Source organism: Salvia splendens, chromosome 1 (assembly GCF_004379255.2).
Source record: "Salvia splendens isolate huo1 chromosome 1, SspV2, whole genome shotgun sequence".
Lineage (NCBI taxonomy): Eukaryota > Viridiplantae > Streptophyta > Magnoliopsida > Lamiales > Lamiaceae > Salvia > Salvia splendens.
The window spans coordinates 7,901,281-7,919,748 of NC_056032.1; the positions used below are offsets into that span (position 1 = coordinate 7,901,281).

At 39.7% G+C, this 18,468-nt stretch overlaps 1 protein-coding gene across 1 annotated transcript; it reads left to right on the plus strand.

The window, feature by feature from the left end:
• The first annotated feature begins 2,143 nt into the window (after window positions 1–2,143).
• Window positions 2,144–4,169, plus strand: LOC121795175. Its single transcript, XM_042193632.1, has 5 exons — window positions 2,144–2,532; window positions 2,659–2,736; window positions 2,815–2,894; window positions 3,116–3,318; window positions 3,978–4,169. The coding sequence occupies exons 1-5, from the start codon at window positions 2,357–2,359 to the stop codon at window positions 4,062–4,064; spliced, it is 624 nt and encodes a 207-aa protein (XP_042049566.1). The 5' UTR covers window positions 2,144–2,356; the 3' UTR covers window positions 4,065–4,169.
• The last annotated feature ends 14,299 nt before the right edge of the window (window positions 4,170–18,468 follow it).

Genomic DNA, 18,468 nt, shown 5'->3' on the forward strand with positions numbered 1-18,468 from the left:
CTGACATCATATAAATTCTTTTATTCTTAATAGTATATATTTAACTAGAAATATTATTAAACTTTCTAAAATTAATTTGTCATATATATATTAAAACTCTATTTAATTCGTTAGAATATCTAATTAATCAGTGAGTATTTATTTATAGTAGAAGAAGATCTTCTACTAATATTCAAGGTCACAGAATATAATTTCTCTAGCTATGAGCCGATGTGTCACGCTCCAATACCATGGCATATACATTTCTAATAAATAAATAAAAATAGAAATAGAGCAACCAGTATTTGATACGATAACATATTTATAATAAAATATATAAGTCATCAATTTCAGAAAACATCTTTGAGTATTACTAGTAACTAGTATGAATATTTAGTATCAAACTCCATAAACACATAAAGTAATATGACCCGCTTTAGGCCCAAATAAGTTCATTAGATTAACCCAATTTAATGAATACATGAATGAATGAGCCCAGTAAAATATTGTGGTACACACCTCTCTCTTCAAAACAAACATAATGAATTGTAGCACTAAGTGGTACTCCACTAAAGATGTTTGATTTATTGTGAATAAAAAACATTTCAAAATTTATATTAATAGTGCTTTGAATAGTTTAAGTAGAAAAGTGGTGGACAATGTGATTGAAAAAATAGGACTCTTTCATGAACACACCAATCTTTGTGGTAACTCAAATATTCGATCTACTACTCAAGAGCAGAAACCTCATACCGACAATTCATGGCGTACAAACTAATTAACAATTATTACTACAAATTAGATATCAGTTTATGCAACCAGAGACATAGCCATGATTTAATACTGAGGGCCAACATAATATCTTAAACATTTTCTCGTGTCAAATGTAGATTCCCACACACAAAAAATATAGCGATTTAAACAAAAAAATTGAATTCTTTTCAATACTATAATACGATCAATTATTGCATCTATCAATGTAAAGTGAGACGTATTTACGGCTTTGGTTTCCATTCTATAAGGAAAATCAAGTTCATGCGGTTGTAATGCAGATTTTGAGTAAATAAGCTCCATGAACTTGTTCTCTCCAGTTTTGTCGATAGCTTATTATATAAGGTCGTATTTTTAATTTGATTATTTGAAAGATACTAATAATATGTATTGAGATTTATATACTTGAAAAAATAAATTTATATACTTCTTGATCAAATTTTCAAATAATCAAAAAATTTACTTTAAACCTAATTTATGATTTTATCTATTTTGCAGCAATTATGTGCACATCTATATAAAACATTTACTACTAATAAAATATCTATAATTTTTTTAAAGTAATTGACATTTTTCATAAATTATTTATATCCACAAGGTTCAGTTCTAAAAACTTTTAATCTATTAATTTTTTTAAAAAATTTACTCAAATAAATTATGTCAAAAAAATTTATTTCCAAACTATATAATTTATGTCTATATGCGACATTTGTATTTAAGAGAACAAAAAGGATTGTTAACTTCTATAACTATTTTTCGTACCCCAAATAAAAAATCTTGGATCCCCCACGGTTGATAGCCCAAAAGGTTGTTTCACAAGTTTCCTCAACAAATATTTTTTAAAAATTAAAAAATTAAACTCAATTTTATCATGATTTTAGCAAGTCTTATTATAATAACAATATATTGACTAATCTTCGAGAAAAAATAAAATCATTCATGATTTCATTTATTAGAGTTCAAAAACTTATCATTCAAAATTATTGTTGCCATGGCCCCACCTCTCCGCCAATGAGTGAGTTTTTCGTTGGGATCGCAAGATAGTGACAAGATTATTTTAATTAGTTAATTCAACTCAAATCATATTCATGTCACCATTATTTATTTCAAAAAAAATTATCTTGTTTTTGTTATTTTCCGTCGATAATACTATAGGTGAATAATTTCCTCGAGGCTTCCATGCATTAAAAAAAAGGCAAAGCACGCTTCTGATTATACAATGAGTGGAATATGGAAAGCATGTGGACCAGCTCCTCAAATTTGACTGTTTAAACGATCATGTGTTTCATTTCCACAATTAATTATTTAGTTCTCCACTACTACTTTTTACTACATACGATTAATTGATTTATTCAACTATTTCATTTCCACCGCGTCTTCTCCATCTTATAATTTTCTAGTCAACTATGTAACAACTCCACCAATTTATTTTTTTTATTCAACATGTTTCTCACCTTTAAGATCCAATCCAATTCTCATCTCAGTCTCCTATAAATAAGACCAAAACCCTAAGAATCATTTCCCAACACAAGAATCTTCTTAAACCCCTTTGCCAAACCAAGATCCGATCATCAATACTCAATCTGCTAAGGATCGAAGCTAATTAATGTCAATGGCTAGCTCTTCCTCCATCGTCGTCGCCCACAACTCCGCCGTCTTTTCGGGTACGAGGTCTCAAGCTCTATCTTGGAATCCCATCTCGAGATTAGCCGTTTCCAAGCGCAAGAGCGATGAATTGAGCTTCTGGGCCGCCAAGAAAACAGTACTCCGACATACTACCAGGTGTGTAATAGTTAATACAAAACACATCTGTAACACGACCTTTAAATTTCTATTCATTTATCAATAAAAAAAACATGAGACAAGTAAACATAGGTTTTAACTTTGAACTCTATGATTCTTAATTAGGAAATCTTTTGTTGTGAGTGCTAATACTGCACCTGGAGTTCCACCTGCAGCTGCCCCACCACCTTCTTCAAAGCCCATGTAAGTAAAACTCTAAACAGATCTCTCTCTCTCTTTCTTTTCTCTCTCTATTGTTTTCTGAGTGAAGGATTGAAACAGGAGCTGGATTCTTGGACTAGTGGTGTCATTTATTCTGCCCTTTTTCACCAACAAATGGGGGCCTTTATGGGTGATTAAAAGTAAGAAATTCAAAATCTCTAGTTGCATTTTCACTATATTTTGTAAATCTATAACTCTATGTTTCACTAAATTATTTCATTCTTATTTTATTAATCCATAAAAATAATATACTATGATCCATATTTGATATATATATATTTTAAAATCTATGGTGAATTCGAATGAGACATTTAACAGCGGACTTATCGATGCTGAAAATAGAATCGTTTTGGGTGTGCAGACAAGCTTGAAAACGCGGTCCAAACGGTGGAGAACATAGTGGAGGCCGTGGAGAAGGTGGCGGATTCCGTTGACAAGATCGCCGAGGACATCGCCGATGATCTTCCCGAGGGATCCAAACTGCGTGATCTTGTTGAGAAGGTTGAAAGTTTGGCTGAGAAAACAGCCAAGACGGCTGACTCTCTTGATGACGTCATCGATAAGGTATTACTCCCATATATAGTCCCATTTTAATTTTGTTTTGTGACGTTTGTTCTAAGTTAAATGAGCCACAAAAATCAACCATCTTAATTCCTCATGTACATATATCTCTTTGCTTATACTATATTTTATTATATCTTTAATACCAATTTATCAAATCAAAACTTGCCAAAGAAACACATCTCAATTAAAATTATTTTCATTGTAATAACGTTAATTTTTTTAATGAAAATTAATTTCACGTCTATTTTCTTAAAAGATATTAATATTAATTCGTACTTATATCGTTTTTCTATAAATCTTGACTGATTCCTCATTTTAAATTATTGTGCAAGTTGTACAAGTAAATGCTGTCTTTCTCATGCTGGTCATGTGCTACCTACTACTACAAGAAACCATAATAATAAAAAAGTAATGATACAAATATTGTACAGCTCAGACTAATATGGGGAAATCTTTTTAGTACTAAGATTTTGCATTGATTTTTGATCAACCAGTGTGGCCAGTTAATTAGTTTTAAAATACGTTGCAAATGATTATTAGCATAGGACAAGTAATTGTTTCTATGGACTTCTAAGTTTTGTTTCATTATTATTTTTTATAGTTTAAAATTTTTATTTGTGCCAAAACCTTATTGAAAAATTATTGAATCAATTTTGCAGGTCCAAGAAGCTGGAGATCATGTGGACGACATTGTATGCGCAACCAAAGCAGAAAGTGATCTGCTGCAGCAAAAGAAAAATAGTTGAATTTATTCATTTTATCTATGCTAAAACACCAAATTTAGTTATAATTTGTAAATATACTCCAGAAATTTCAAATAATCCCAATTTTTTTTCCTTTTTATGTACTAATAATTGTTCGGAGCATCGGTATTTTTTTAGTTTTTTTCAAGAATTTGAATTCATTCTTAATTATCAGTTTCCTTCCGGCATTAATATGATATCAAAGTCTGAGATACCAAATTGATACATTCTATAACTAACAATACTAATAAATAATAGTAGTACAGTTTATATTTATTAATTAGCTCTAAACTAAAGCAATATAAAATATTGCTGAGAACTACTTGATGTTGATGTTTAAATTTATCCACTAATTAAGTTCAAATAAAATACCCCACATCACCCCAATTTATTCGCTTCTGTGCATTCAATATGAAATGCATTTAATTTTGTATCATAGCATTCATATCATTATGAGATACTATTAGAAACAACAATATTAGTATTAATAGTGACCCCTAGAATAATATACATATTGATGCATGGACTAACAGGACGACAGATTTGTCTCATTAATTCATCAACAATATTGACAACAATATTTAATAATTAAGTATATGCAAATTGGCCAAAATCCAGCTTGAGATTAATCTTAAAAAGTTTATTGAATGTATGGGAATATATAGTTTAACATTTGCAATTTTGAACTTTTTTCTTCTATTTCTTTTTGTAGATAATCATGGATATATATGATCACTATATACTATTGAGAATGGTGCATTATTGATGTACAAAAAGGAAAAAAGAAACAAGATGATTCATAAAGCCCACCTACCATTCTCAATTTAATCTCGTGTGCTGTAACGTGCATAGTGTTAGGTAGAGACATTTAATTATTAAAATTAGGTCTTTAATAAGAGTGATAATACTGTATTTGGTTATTAATATAATCGAAGCTCGTGTTTTTCGATGTTTTGTTTTGTCTTATTGAAAATTTTATTTATATAAAGGCAAGAAACAGTGGTATCATATTATATATCCGGCCGGATCAATTACATTGTGTTAAATAAAGTAAAATTAATGGATCAAAATCACCGTATATTAGCCTCGATAATTCAGGCGCGAATGCACAAAAAATATTATAAGGGGCTTTATTATGCCTATTTCTTTTATAATCAAATCTACATATAGAGTTGTGATAAATTGAGATTTTTTAGCCTAATTGAGAATTGAGATGCATTATCAGTCACTCATTTACAACATTTTCGAAATGTCAACTGCAAGTAGATTATGTCAATAGCCTGTATATAAAAGGTCAACAACTTATAGCAAAATGTCAACAACTTGTATAAAGTGTCAACAACTTATTTTTCCGCCATTTTAGAAATAAAATGACGATAATACCCCCTAGTTGACATAATCTACTTGCAGTTGACATTTCGAAAATGTTGTAGATGAATGGTTGAAAATACATCTCAATTCTCAGCTAAAAAATCTCAATCTAACAGTACCCTATTAAAAAGTAATGCACTGCACGATTATTAATAGTAGTACATATTTATAATACATCAACCTAACTTCAAACCAAACCATGTTCATGTAAGATATTTTTTACATTTATTTTTACTTTCTATTCCTTATTTTAGAATTTGATTCTTCCTACCTCAAATTGACCACACATATTTATAATCTAGATAGCATTAGTAATTCTTGCTATATTTATATACTTTATTTTAATTTTATGGGGGTTTTATGCAGGATGTAGTTTGTGTATGTGGGGACATATATGAATAAAATTTATCAATCACATTTCGTTGTCGAAAAATAAATATTGTTATGCTTCGGTGGCCCCTCTTTTTGTATACATCCATGTAGAACTTATTTGGATTTTAATAAACAAATAGTATGAAGAAAGTATGCGATAAGTATTGTTTCGAGTAATTTTTAACTCTTTGTTTATATTTACCCAGACAATTCCAAATTATTGGAAAATTTTGAATTTATTTCTTTGCTATTTTATGAGCTAAATTACGTGCACGGATTGAATAATCTTGTCGCAATGCATATATATTTAAAGAGATAAAATTGACTCCTAACTAACTTAGCAAAAAAATTTAAAATTCATGAAGTTAAAGGCGTTACTTGAGAAGGTTCGAATAGCAATATAAGTTAAAACAAAAAGGTTTTGATGGAAAATGAATAAAAACAATGCAATGTTTTGTTGAATCATAGTTTTATTTTTAAGTAACAACCGAAATTATTGGTCTTCCCCTTAGCCTTAGGATGAAAAAACAACTTAATTTACTGTCCAACTGATAGCAAATCTTATACAGTATGTTGGAGTAAATAAAATAGAATTTAGGACGAGATTTAATTTCATAGAAAACGCGCTTCATTATAGCTTCATCGGAACATCATTATAAAGGTAAAATTATCCAAAGTATATTAATCTTGCAATAATTAATAATATTAGTAAGCTGTCATTAACTCTAACAATAAATTCGACAAAATAGATAACATTGAATCTGCATCGGTATACTATTGAATTAACTTGCTTATATATTTCATGTTTCATGCAACTCTCTTTATGTAAACCTATAGAATCTCGCTAGAATCTATATAAAATTATCTTAATTTGTTATACAAACAAATACTTTAATTCGAAACTTTTATAAAATTTAAAATTTGGAGATATTTTAGGTATCAACGTCATTAGAAAAGAAAGACGCTATTAAAAATTCGAAGATATATTTTGAACATAACATTGAATCCACATCAGCATACATTAATCGTAAATAACGCAAATTTTGGGAATTGCGATATGTTCACTGATTTTACATTAATTAACAAAATTATCATTAGTTCTTGCTTACTTGTAGGCACTATTTGCAGGCACCTTAACGGGTGGGACAACGGTCCAATTTATTGCCTTAATGGACGGGACAACAGTCTAAGGATTTAAAGTTGCTCAATTCAAAGGCATGGATCCAAGGATTTAAAGTTGCTCAATTCAAAGGCATGGATCGTGGGACAACAGTCCAATTTATTGCCTTAATGGATGGGACAACAATCCAAGGATTTAAAGTTGTTCAATTCAAAGGCATGGATCGATTCCCTAATAATTTGATTAAGGATGGACGAGTCTCGTGCTACTCGATCACACCCATTGGGTTAAAGATAATATTTATTAATGGTTTTGTATTAAGAGCATCCACAACCGTGCTCTTGCCAGCGGCACGGTTGTGGGCCCGGCCCCACTTTTCCTGCCTGCTCTCTGGCAAGAGCACAACACCCACAGCTGTGCTCTTCTGCAAGGACGAGCACAATTAATTTAAAATTCAATTAAACAATAACATTTCAATAATACTAAAATTCATTAAAAAAACCTAAATAATATTACAAATGACAAATAAAATAAAAACGACATAATTAAAATCCTAAAAAATTAAAAATTGCATAATTAAAAAACTAAAAATTAAAAAAACCACTACGCGTTGCCGAATTTCGCCCACATGTGTTTGATTAGGTCTTCTTGTAGTTGATTGTGGATTCGGGTATCGCGCATTGTGTGCCTTGTCTCGATTCTTTGGCCGACCGTCGTATGCTCGCCTCGGCGTGGGGGAGACCTCGCTGTTGAGCTTCCGGCTTCGTCCTCGTCGTAGAAGCTAGCCGCCCTCGGCCCTTCGTCGGCTATAATCATGTTGTGTAAGATAATACACGTGAACATGATGTCGGCGATATTATTCACGTACCATAGCCGAGCCGGGGACTTCACAATGTTGAATCGGGCTTGAAGGACCCCGAAAGCTCTTTCGACATCTTTCCGTGCGGACTCTTGACGCTGCGCAAAAAAAACCCGTCTCGGGTCGTGCGGGTTGTTGAACGTCTTCACGAAAGTCGACCACCTTGGGTAGATACCATCGGCGAGATAGTAACCCATGTGGTAGCTATTTCCGTTGATGGTGAAGTCGATCGCCGGTGCTACACCATTCATCACATCATTGAAGAGTGGTGAAGAATATATTTAAGTCGTTGTTGGATCCAGCAACGCCGAAATATGCATGCCAAATCCATAAGCGTTGGGCCGCCGCCTTTGTGACCGCTCAAGTGTTGCCCCCTCCAAGCAGTCGTGCAATTCTTCCTCCTCCAATGCATGCAGTCAATGCTGCCAAGCATTCCGGGAAAGCCATGGACTGATTCGTGAAGACGAAGCAACCGTTGGCAATCATCGGTGGTGGGTGCCCGAAGGAATTCATCCCCGAAAGCTGAACGAACGCCCTCGCAAAAATTCTTTAGACAAAGGATTCCAGTGGACTCACCGATATGCAAATACTCGTCGAAGATGTCGGCCGTTTGCCCAGTAGCGAGTTGTCAGATGGCACACGTACACTTCTGCAACGGCGTGATACTTTGCCGGCCGGCTGCATCTGGACCTGTTTGGAAGAATTCAACACGTGCGGACAATGTGTTGACAATTCGCATGAACAAGCGTTTGACATGCGAAAACGGCGCCTGAAGTAATCTGCCGGAAACCGCGGCTGGTAGGCAAAGTAGTCGGCAACGAGCCTTTCGTGGGCTCCCTCCCGGTCACGATGAATGTAGCGCCGATTTGATCTGGTTCGTTGAGGAGGAGCAGCGGGGGTATTCGCCGCGACATATGCTTCGTAAGCGGCACGATGTTGTTCGTAGTATTCTTGTTCTTCGCGTTCCGCTTCCGCCATAATATGGGTGAAATCCATTTGAGGTTTTGAATGAGGGATGAATGTGTTGATAGTTTGTATGAGAATTAAGAATGAGAGATGAATGTGAGATGAATTGATGTGATAAATGGATGATGAATGTGTGTATTTATAGATGATTTTGGGGGAAAAAAATCAAAAAAATTCAGAAAAAACGGGAAAAAATGGCCATATTTTTGGGATTTGGAATTTTTTTTAAATCATTTTATATAATTTAAAAACGATTTTTAAAATTTAAAAAAAAAAAAATTCAAATAGGGCTGGCAATTTTTGACACGACACGATAACACGACACGAACCGGCATGAAAATAATGGGTTTGGGTCAGAGCTTATTGGGTTCGTGTCCTTATCGGGTCGACCCGTTAAGGACACGAAAATTTCGTGTCGTGTTCGTGTCGGGTTCGTGTTATCCGTTAACAATACGTGTTCGTGTCGTGTTCGTGTTGTCCGTTAACAAATAATATTTTAATATTATTAATTCTTATTATTTTCATTTTTAATAGGTTTAACCGTTATCAGGTCGTGTTGTTATCGAGTCGTTATCGTGTCATCTCGTGTACGTGTTGTTATCGTGTCGTTAATGGGTTCGTGTCGTGTTCGTGTCTGAGGGTTTCGTGTCGTGTTCGTGTTCGTGTTTGAGGTTTTCTTAACGGGTCGTGTTCGTGTTTGTTGTTATCGTGTTCGTGTCGTTATCGTGTCGACACGATAACGACCCGACACGCACGATTTGCCACCCCTAAATTCAAAGGCAACGGCTATGCCGTTGCCCAATCATAAGCCGCCACGTCGCCTGCTCGCTGGCAGGGCGCTGCTCGATGCATCGAGCAGAGCCTTGCCAGCGGCGCGAGCGCAGCGGCGGCGGTCCTCGTCCTCGCCGCTTGCACGGACGGCGGCCTTCACTCCCACCACCGTTGTAGATGCTCTAAGATGTTAGTTTTATTGATCACTTAAAAAAATATGAATAGAATTTCGCACATGTTTCCCGTGCAACAGTGGTCCACTTGATGCTCCAGCTGTATAATCGACAGCCATTTCACATGTTTCCTAAATCTGCATTATCGAGTGTATGCTTTTCATTATTGTTATCATGTTTTATGATGAGATCAGTACCTCCTTTCTTTTATGTTTTTGAATAATTGGCCTTGTGATTTTTCATTTTTTTAATCTAAGTTTAAAATTTAAGATTTTCAAGATGTTAACTGATTTGGTGATGGGGCCGAGACTACTAAACAATAATTAATTAATAATACTAACAATATTTGACGATTTCATGAGATTTACTGAATTAGTAAAAAGAAAATAGAGCCTTAAACCCCATCCACCAACGGAACTTAAACTCTTGGCCTTGGGGATGACTTAATTAATTTTAACATACTAGTATTAAATAATCAGGAAAAAAATTGCACTTAAATGTATAAAAAATTATAGTATACTGTATAATGAAATTTCGATTTAACATCGCCTCCAGATATCAAATTAGATAAATAATTTTTGTTTCTTTTTGATTAATTGTGTTTGTGATTGCTATTAGCTACTCCCCTCCGTCTGTCAGTAAGTGTCACAAGTTGACCCGACAAAGGTAAGAAATGTGAAGGAAAATGAGTGAAAAAATTAGTGGTATATGAGTCCTATTTTTTTATATTAGTTTTATAATAAAATGTGAGTGTGAATGGATTAGTAGAATGTGAGGTCCATTACCAAAAATAATAAAAAATAAATGTAACAAGTATTGAAGGACGGAGCGAAAAATGAACTAGTGAAAGTAATGACGGACGGATAATATTTTCTAAAGTGGCACAATGGGTTTAGCTATACTTGTCCACTCATTCCAACTTTTTAGTTTAGTAATTTATTCCACATAAATTATCAGCAGATGCAGACCTGCGCTTAAACCTACACCACTTAACTTTATTTATAAATTATAATCATTGTTAATCATATTATTCTAGATAAGCACTTCTACAACTTTAAATCCCCGACTTTAAAGAATGAATGATATAATTCTAAATTAATGCTAAAATCAGCCAATTATATTAATATTGATATTTTTCTTAATGAGTAAAACATAGTACTCCTACTAATCAAGTTCTAGTGCGGAGTTGGAATAAAACATACCAACCAATATAATAATAAAATTAATACTATGATAGTTTCATGAATGTTTGGAATCTATAAATTGTAACATAACTCAAACCAATATATTTGAGACTGATGCTTCTTCTTCTATTCCAAACAGAAGTTTGAGTTGTTGTTCATCGCTGTCGTTTTCAAACAAATCTTGGTAACTCTTTTCAACCACATTCACACCTTGTGTGATGAATCCGCGAATTTCTGATGTTAGTGAATGCAGGAAAATACAGATCACGACACGGAAATTTTACGTGGTTCGATTTACTGAGGTAAATCTACGTCCACGGGGAGAAATGGGGGCAGGTTTGTATTGCTTGATCTGCAAATTACAGCTTACAACACAGACTTGCTATATGGTGTTTTATCTCTAGAGAGCTTAACCTTTTCTACCAGATCTAAGTTCTATTTATATAAAGGACCAAGATCGTGGCATGCCGCACCATTTATTAGGTAGTGGATGTCGTGGAGATCGTGGCCTAAGATCGTGGATGTAGCGTAGGTGACGGCCTACGATCGTGGCCTGAGTTGACACCACGTGGTAGTGGGTGTGTTGGAAGTTGTGGAAATCCTGCATGGGTCCACTAACTCCTTGTTCGGTCGAATACTGAGACCGAACTGCTTTGGTTGCCGATCTGAGAGTAGAGCTTGATGCCGACCTGAGAGCAGAGCTTGATTGGTTGGCTTTTGCCGAGCAGTAGGCTGAGGCCGAACTCTTACTGAGACCGAACTGCTTTGGTTGCCGATCTGGGAGCTTGATGCCGACTTGAGAGCAGAGCTTGATTGGTTGGCTTTTACCGAGCTGTAGGCTGAGGCCGAACTCTTTGGTAATGCCGAACTCATACTCTTCCTTGGGCTTTGGGCTGATGGGCCGTTGGTGCTGTTGGGCTTGTTTAGTCCGTACCCCATCACTACCCCCCCCCGAAAGACGAAGTGAATCACTTCGGCGAAGCGAGTCACTTCGGCATTCTGGATAAAGGTACGGGGGAGGCTGTCGTCAGGGGACGTGCCTTGCACGTGACTGCATTAAATGCGACAGTAAAATCCGGCCGTTGAATCCCGAAAAGGTGGGATTCGAAACGGTGCGACGATTTTGAAATCTTCGCCGAATCTGATAAATACCTCCTTTCTTCATCATTGAAGCACTTTTGCGACTGCTTCTTCTGCACTCTATCTCCTTTGCGTAAAAATTTCCTTCCGCTTTCAAGAATTTCTTCAGAATTTCTTCAGATTTTGCAAAGAGTAAGAACCATGTCTTCTTCTTCTTCTTCCGAGTTAGGTAGCGGTAGGAAAGGGGGCAAGGGGTCTTCTAGCCGGAAAGAGTCCGGAGAGAAGACTGTAGAATACTTTCACAGCGTCTTGAGTAAGGACACCGTGATATCTCTACACGAAAAATATCTTCTTCCCGGGGGCAAGGCGGTGGTTCCCGACGATGATCATAGGGCTAACGACCCGCCGGAGGGTTATGCCACCGTTTACGAAGCCTGCTTAGAATGCGGGCTTCGTTTCCCTCTTCCCCCACCTTTTGTAGAGCTTCTTGATTTTTTTCAACTCCCTTTAGGTCAGGTGACTCCGAATTCTTGGAGGCACTTGTCGGCTTTTGCTGCCGAACTCCGTAGGCTAGATAAGGATCTGTCTCTGCGGGCAATCCTTAATTTTTTCCAATTTAAAAGGAAGGGATCTTGGTTTTACTTGATCCCCTTACAGCCTTTTAGGGCATTCTGCAAAACCAAGTGGCCGAAATGGCAAAACCGCTTCTTTTTTTATAATAGGACAGCGGCTCCGGGCTTCCCCTGGAGAGGGCCGAAGTCCGTGATTCCTCATCCTCGGTTAGAACCGTTGGCCGAGCTCGAGGGCGAGCTCAATAAGATTCCTATGATTAGGAAACAATACTCGGAAACTGAGCTCGTCAAGGGCGACCTCGTGTTCAATATCTCGTCTTCGGACGAAGAAACTGAGGGTGAGGATTTCTTTTTTATGCTTTACTGCTTTAGCAGCGAAAACTAACCTTGTTTCCTTGCTTTTTGGCAGTGTACATGTTGAACAAGGCTACCCGAAAATCTTCGGAGTCCAAGGAGCCGGAGAGGCCGAAAACCACCAGCTCGGCGTCTGATGCCGAGAGGACCCCGAAAAGGCAAAAAACCTCTTCGGATCCGAAGAAGCCGGAGTCGACTTCGGCAAAGGGGAAGGGGAAGGCCCAGAAGCCCCCGAGAGCGCCAGAGAAAGACGTGGTCTTGGCGCCTCCTTCGGAACATATCTGTGAGCCGTTTTTATGGCCCACGGACTTCGCCGAGGTGAATTCTCTTCTTGATTTTCTGGCCTTGCTTTTTTCCTGTATTTTTTGTGGCCCCTTTGTTGACTTTTTTCTTTACTCATTTTCAGAGGAACGATATGCTCTCCAAGCTCGTCGCCGTCGAACTCTCCAAAGCGTCCAACGACTATGCTGAGATGCAGAGGAAGTTGGCGGCTGCTTGTCATCGGGCCGAACAGGCTGAGGCTAACTTTGAGAAGGCCAGAGCTGCTAGGATTTCGGCCCAGGATGAAGCTCAGTTTGCCAAAAACCAGCTCGTCATCCAGCGAGAGCAGACGAAACGGAGGGATGCTGCTGCCGTGGTTGCCCAAGGGGAGGCTCTCCGTGTTTATACGGAGAAACTCTTTTTGAGCAGCCAGTTCTCGGCCTTTGTCGGTAGTCTGGTAAGGCTAATTACCGATAAGGGCGAGCAGGGGGCCGACGTCGTGCTGCCTCTGTATAGCCGAGAGATAGCGGCTCGGCTTCAGAATCTGCCGCTCCTTGAGGAGCTCGCTTCATCCTCGGTCCTGCTTTCTGCAGACCGAGTCCGGAGTTGTCGAGCTGATCGGGACGAGAACCTGGAGGCTATCTTTGCCTCCGTGGGACCCGTTTCACCCGCTTCGACTTACAACGGAGAGGGTGAGGCCGAGCCGCTGGAGCTGGAGGCCGAAGTCGAGCGGGCCGGGCATCCGGAGAAGGAGGCCGATCAGGAGGCGGAGGTGAGGCCGGCAGGATGCGAGGCCGAGGCTGAGGTAGCTCAGGAGAAAGAAGCTGAACCAGACCAAGGAGCCGGAGACGAAGCTGGCGGAGTATGATTTCGTCTCCCTTCTCTTAGTCTAATTTCTTCCTTGTGAAATGGCCTTGAAGCCCTCCTAGTGTAAAAAATTTTCCTTGTGAATGAAAAATTCTCTACACTTGTCTTCGTATAGCTTTTCGTACTCGCCTTTATTCCTGTTGTATTTTACTATCTGCTCGGTACAGCTGCCGAACTAACATAGCTGCTTTGTACTCAAGGAGATGGAGATACTTCACTGGAAACGGCTGTACTCTTCGGCTTTAGACGAAGCTGAGAAAAGAGCTATAGCCGATCAGACGAAGAATGACGAGCTTCTGGCTCGTTTAGTGAAGCTGGATGCCGATAATAAGGACTTAGAGTCCGATAAGAAGGATCTGGAGGCCGAGCTGAATACGACCATTGCTGAGAGGACTGCGTACGAGGATTACATCCGTGTGCGCGGGGGAGTGACCATATCAGATGCTCAGAGTCGAGTTGACGAACTGTGGGAGGAATATCATGTACTCCGGAGGAACAATGCGCTGGAGAGCTCGGCTTGCCAACAAGTTGTGACATCACTGCGGCGTTGGGCTTCTCGGTACAACATTGTTCTTTCTCGGCGCCCCTCCATAGAAAGATTCCTTCGGCATATCGTGCCAACAGATGCTCGCACTCCAGATCAAACCTCTGGTTCCCTTGTTCAAAATCCTACTCCAAGTCAACAACGAACTCCGGATCAGCCGGAAACGTCAAGACGAGAACGGGCTCAGGAGCAACCGGAATCGTCAAGACAGGGACGGACTGAAAGTCGCCGAGGAGTTGTGACTATGAGCGAGCAAGATCGGCAGATGCTTCGTGAAGAGACTCTTCGCCGCCGAGGTGCTAGGACTTCCCGGGCTCAGAGAAGAGGTGGCAGGTCGATTAGAGCATCTCGTCAACCTGCTTATTCTGCGGCTGCCTGGAGCGCCCGAACTCAGCTTCACGAGGATTTTGTGAATAGATGGCTCAACTTTAGCAACCCTGGACAGTAGAATAGTCCTTTGTAATAGCGTAACGCCATCTCGTAGGGTAGCGGAGTTGTGTGCCGAACAAGATTTGAAAAATGAAATTTTGTTTTCGCTTCTAACACTCTGTATTTACAGCTTAGCGAAAAAATTTCATCGTACTTGTCCTCGGTCTTATGAAGTAAACTTCTTTGACCGGACTTGGTCCTTGGTCTTATGAAGTAAACTTCTTTGACCGGACTTGGTCCTTGGTCTGATGAAATAAACATCTTTGACCGGACTCGTCTTTGGTCTGATGAAATAAACATCTTTGACCGGACTCGTCTTTGGTCTGATGAAATAAACATCTTTGACCGGACTCGTCTTTGGTCTGATGAAATAAACATCTTTGACCGGACTCGTCTTTGGTCTGATGAAATAAACATCTTTGACCGGACTCGTCTTTGGTCTGATGAAATAAACATCTTTGACCGGACTCGTCTTTGGTCTGATGAAATAAACATCTTTGACCGGACTCGTCTTTGGTCTGATGAAATAAACATCTCTGACCGGACTTGGTTTGGGTTCTAATTTGGCGATTTTTGTCGCCGGGATCGAACTTTCCCTTGTCCTAATTCGGCGAGTTTTATCGCGTGGATCGGACTTTCCCAGTTAACCGAAGTGGTCTTATGCAGTAAACCTCTTTGACTAGACATGGTCGTCCTCGGTCTTATGAGGTAAACTTCTTTGACCGAACTTGGTCGTCCTAATTCGGCGAGGTTTATCGCGTGGATCGGACTTTCCCTTATTGCAGTTCGTTTCAGACGAAGTGCTTATTTCTTAAGCCGAATTGTGGTCTTGTATCTTCCTGAGAAGCTTGGACTCACAACCGTTGGCTTATTGCAGTTCGTTTCAGACGAAGTGCTTGTTAAGCTGAATTGTGGTCTTGTATCCTCCTTGGAAGCTTGGACTCACAGTCGTTGGCTTGTTGCAGTTCGTTTCAGACGGACTGCTTGTTAAGCTGAATTGTGGTCTTGTATCCTCTTTAGAAGCTTTGACTCACAATCGTTGGCTTATTGCAGTTCGTTTCAGACGAACTGCTTGTTTAAGCTGAATTGTGGTCTTGTATCCTCTTTAGAAGCTTTGACTCACAATCGTTGGCTTGTATATGTTCTAAGAAGGGGATCAGCCTTCGAAGAACAAGATACCTCAGTAACATTTGTAAGAGACGACACGCACATAGACAGACAAAACGCACATAGACAAAACGCACATAGACAAAAAGACCAAGCAAACCAAAGAAAGCACATTGACCGAACAGGACTCAAGACTGACTGACTGACCGGACTGTCTCTTACAAATGGAACTTTTTGAGGTTGGAAACGTACCATGTTCGGGGTACTTGTGCTCCTGACACGCGAGTCAATTTGTAAGACCCTTTGCCGAGGACTTCTGACACCCGATATGGACCTTCCCATGTGGGTTCGAGTTCGCCCAGCTTTTCTGCTCGGCTTACTTCGTTGTTTCTCAAGACGAGATCTCCCACTTGAAATTGCAGCTTTTTCACCCTTTGGTTAAAATACCGGGCTACTTGCTCCTTGTACTTGGCTGCTTTTATGCAGGCCAATTCTCTTCTTTCTTCGGCAAGATCTAGTTCGGCTCTCAGTCCGTCACCATTCATTTCTGAGGAGAAATTGAGTTCGGGGACTGGGTATGCCGATCTCAACCGGAATCACGGCTTCAGTGCCGTACACCATCGAGTTCGGCTCCGGTGTGACTTCGGTCATTTCGCCTGCCTCTGACTCCGGCTGCTGTGATTGCTATGCTTGATGGTGCCGAACTGATTGCTCGGCACTTTTAAGCGCAATCTGCGAACACACTTGCTCTTTTTCGATCACCTCGGATGACCGCTATCCCTCCTTTGGTGGGGAAGGTGTTCGGCGAGGAAGCCTCTGATCGCTATGATCGGGCTTCTTTTTGTCTTCTCTAGATGAGCTGTCTAAAGACCGTTTTCGACGGTCTGCCTCATCGGCACGAGAAAACTTGTCCGCAATGTCCCACATCTCTTGAGCTGTTTGCGGACTGCATTCCACGAGCTTTCTGTAGAGAGCTCCGGGCAGGATTCCATTTTGGAATGCCGAAATGACAAGTAGATCATTGAGATTATCTACTTGTAGGCATTCCTTATGGAATCTCGTCAGGAAGTCGCTGATCTTTTCGTCGCGACCTTGACGTATAGAAAGCAGCTGAGCCGAAGTAATCCGGGCTTCCGCTTTCTGAAAAAACCTCCTGCTGGCGTTCCCGATGAGCAGCTCGGGGAACAGCTTGCACATATGGACCTCATTGAGACCCTGGTTCGCCATATTATACTGATAGCGTCCCAGGAAGTCATGAGGATCCACCAACCCGTCATAAGTCATTGACGGAGTTCGGTAGTTCTGTGGCAAGGAAGTTCGGGTGATATCGGCCGAGAACGGAGTCTTCAATGCTCCGTACATGGCGAACCCGACACCTCTTCGGTATGGAGGAGATGGAGTTCTCCTGTGATTCCGGTACCGAGGAGGAACAGGAACATGTCGGGGTTGAGGATTCTTCTTCCTGGAAGACACGGCACTACTGCGGTAGCGACTTTCATGTCTGGATGAGGAAGGAGAGTCCACCGTTTTCGTCTTCGGCTCTTGGCTCTTTTGCAGGAAGGCTAAGAACTCATCCTGCTTCTCAGCCAAGAACAGCTTGACAGCCTCATTCAAATCAGGCTGCTGGGAAGACTCGGTGTGTGGACCTTTTGAGCGGCTTGTTCCTTCATCGTGAAAACTGGAAGTAGCTGTATCCCGAGGCTGTTTTCCGGACCTGCGGGCTGGACTAGCTTCCTCATGGTTTTCACGAACGGTATTACGGGTAGTGTGTGATCTGGTATGCATTTTTTTGGGGTGGAAAAAGGGTCAAAAATTCGCTTATCACAAATTTGGTTCTCTGTTTCCCACAGACGGCGCCAGTGATGAATCCGCGAATTTCTGATGTTAGTGAATGCAGGAAAATACAGATCACGACACGGAAATTTTACGTGGTTCGATTTACTGAGGTAAATCTACGTCCACGGGGAGAAATGGGGGCAGGTTTGTATTGCTTGATCTGCAAATTACAGCTTACAACACAGACTTGCTATATGGTGTTTTATCTCTAGAGAGCTTAACCTTTTCTACCAGATCTAAGTTCTATTTATATAAAGGACCAAGATCGTGGCATGCCGCACCATTTATTAGGTAGTGGATGTCGTGGAGATCGTGGCCTAAGATCGTGGATGTAGCGTAGGTGACGGCCTACGATCGTGGCCTGAGTTGACACCACGTGGTAGTGGGTGTGTTGGAAGTTGTGGAAATCCTGCATGGGTCCACTAACTCCTTGTTCGGTCGAATACTGAGACCGAACTGCTTTGGTTGCCGATCTGAGAGTAGAGCTTGATGCCGACCTGAGAGCAGAGCTTGATTGGTTGGCTTTTGCCGAGCAGTAGGC

Coding starts and splice junctions, on each gene's coding strand:
- LOC121795175 (XM_042193632.1), top strand. CDS start 2,357: ATGTCAATGGCTAGCTCTTCCTCCATCGTCGTCGCCCACAACTCCGCC. Junction 2,895..3,115: donor GCCTTTATGGGTGATTAAAA/GTAAGAAATTCA, acceptor TTGGGTGTGCAG/ACAAGCTTGAAAACGCGGTC. Junction 3,319..3,977: donor TTGATGACGTCATCGATAAG/GTATTACTCCCA, acceptor TCAATTTTGCAG/GTCCAAGAAGCTGGAGATCA.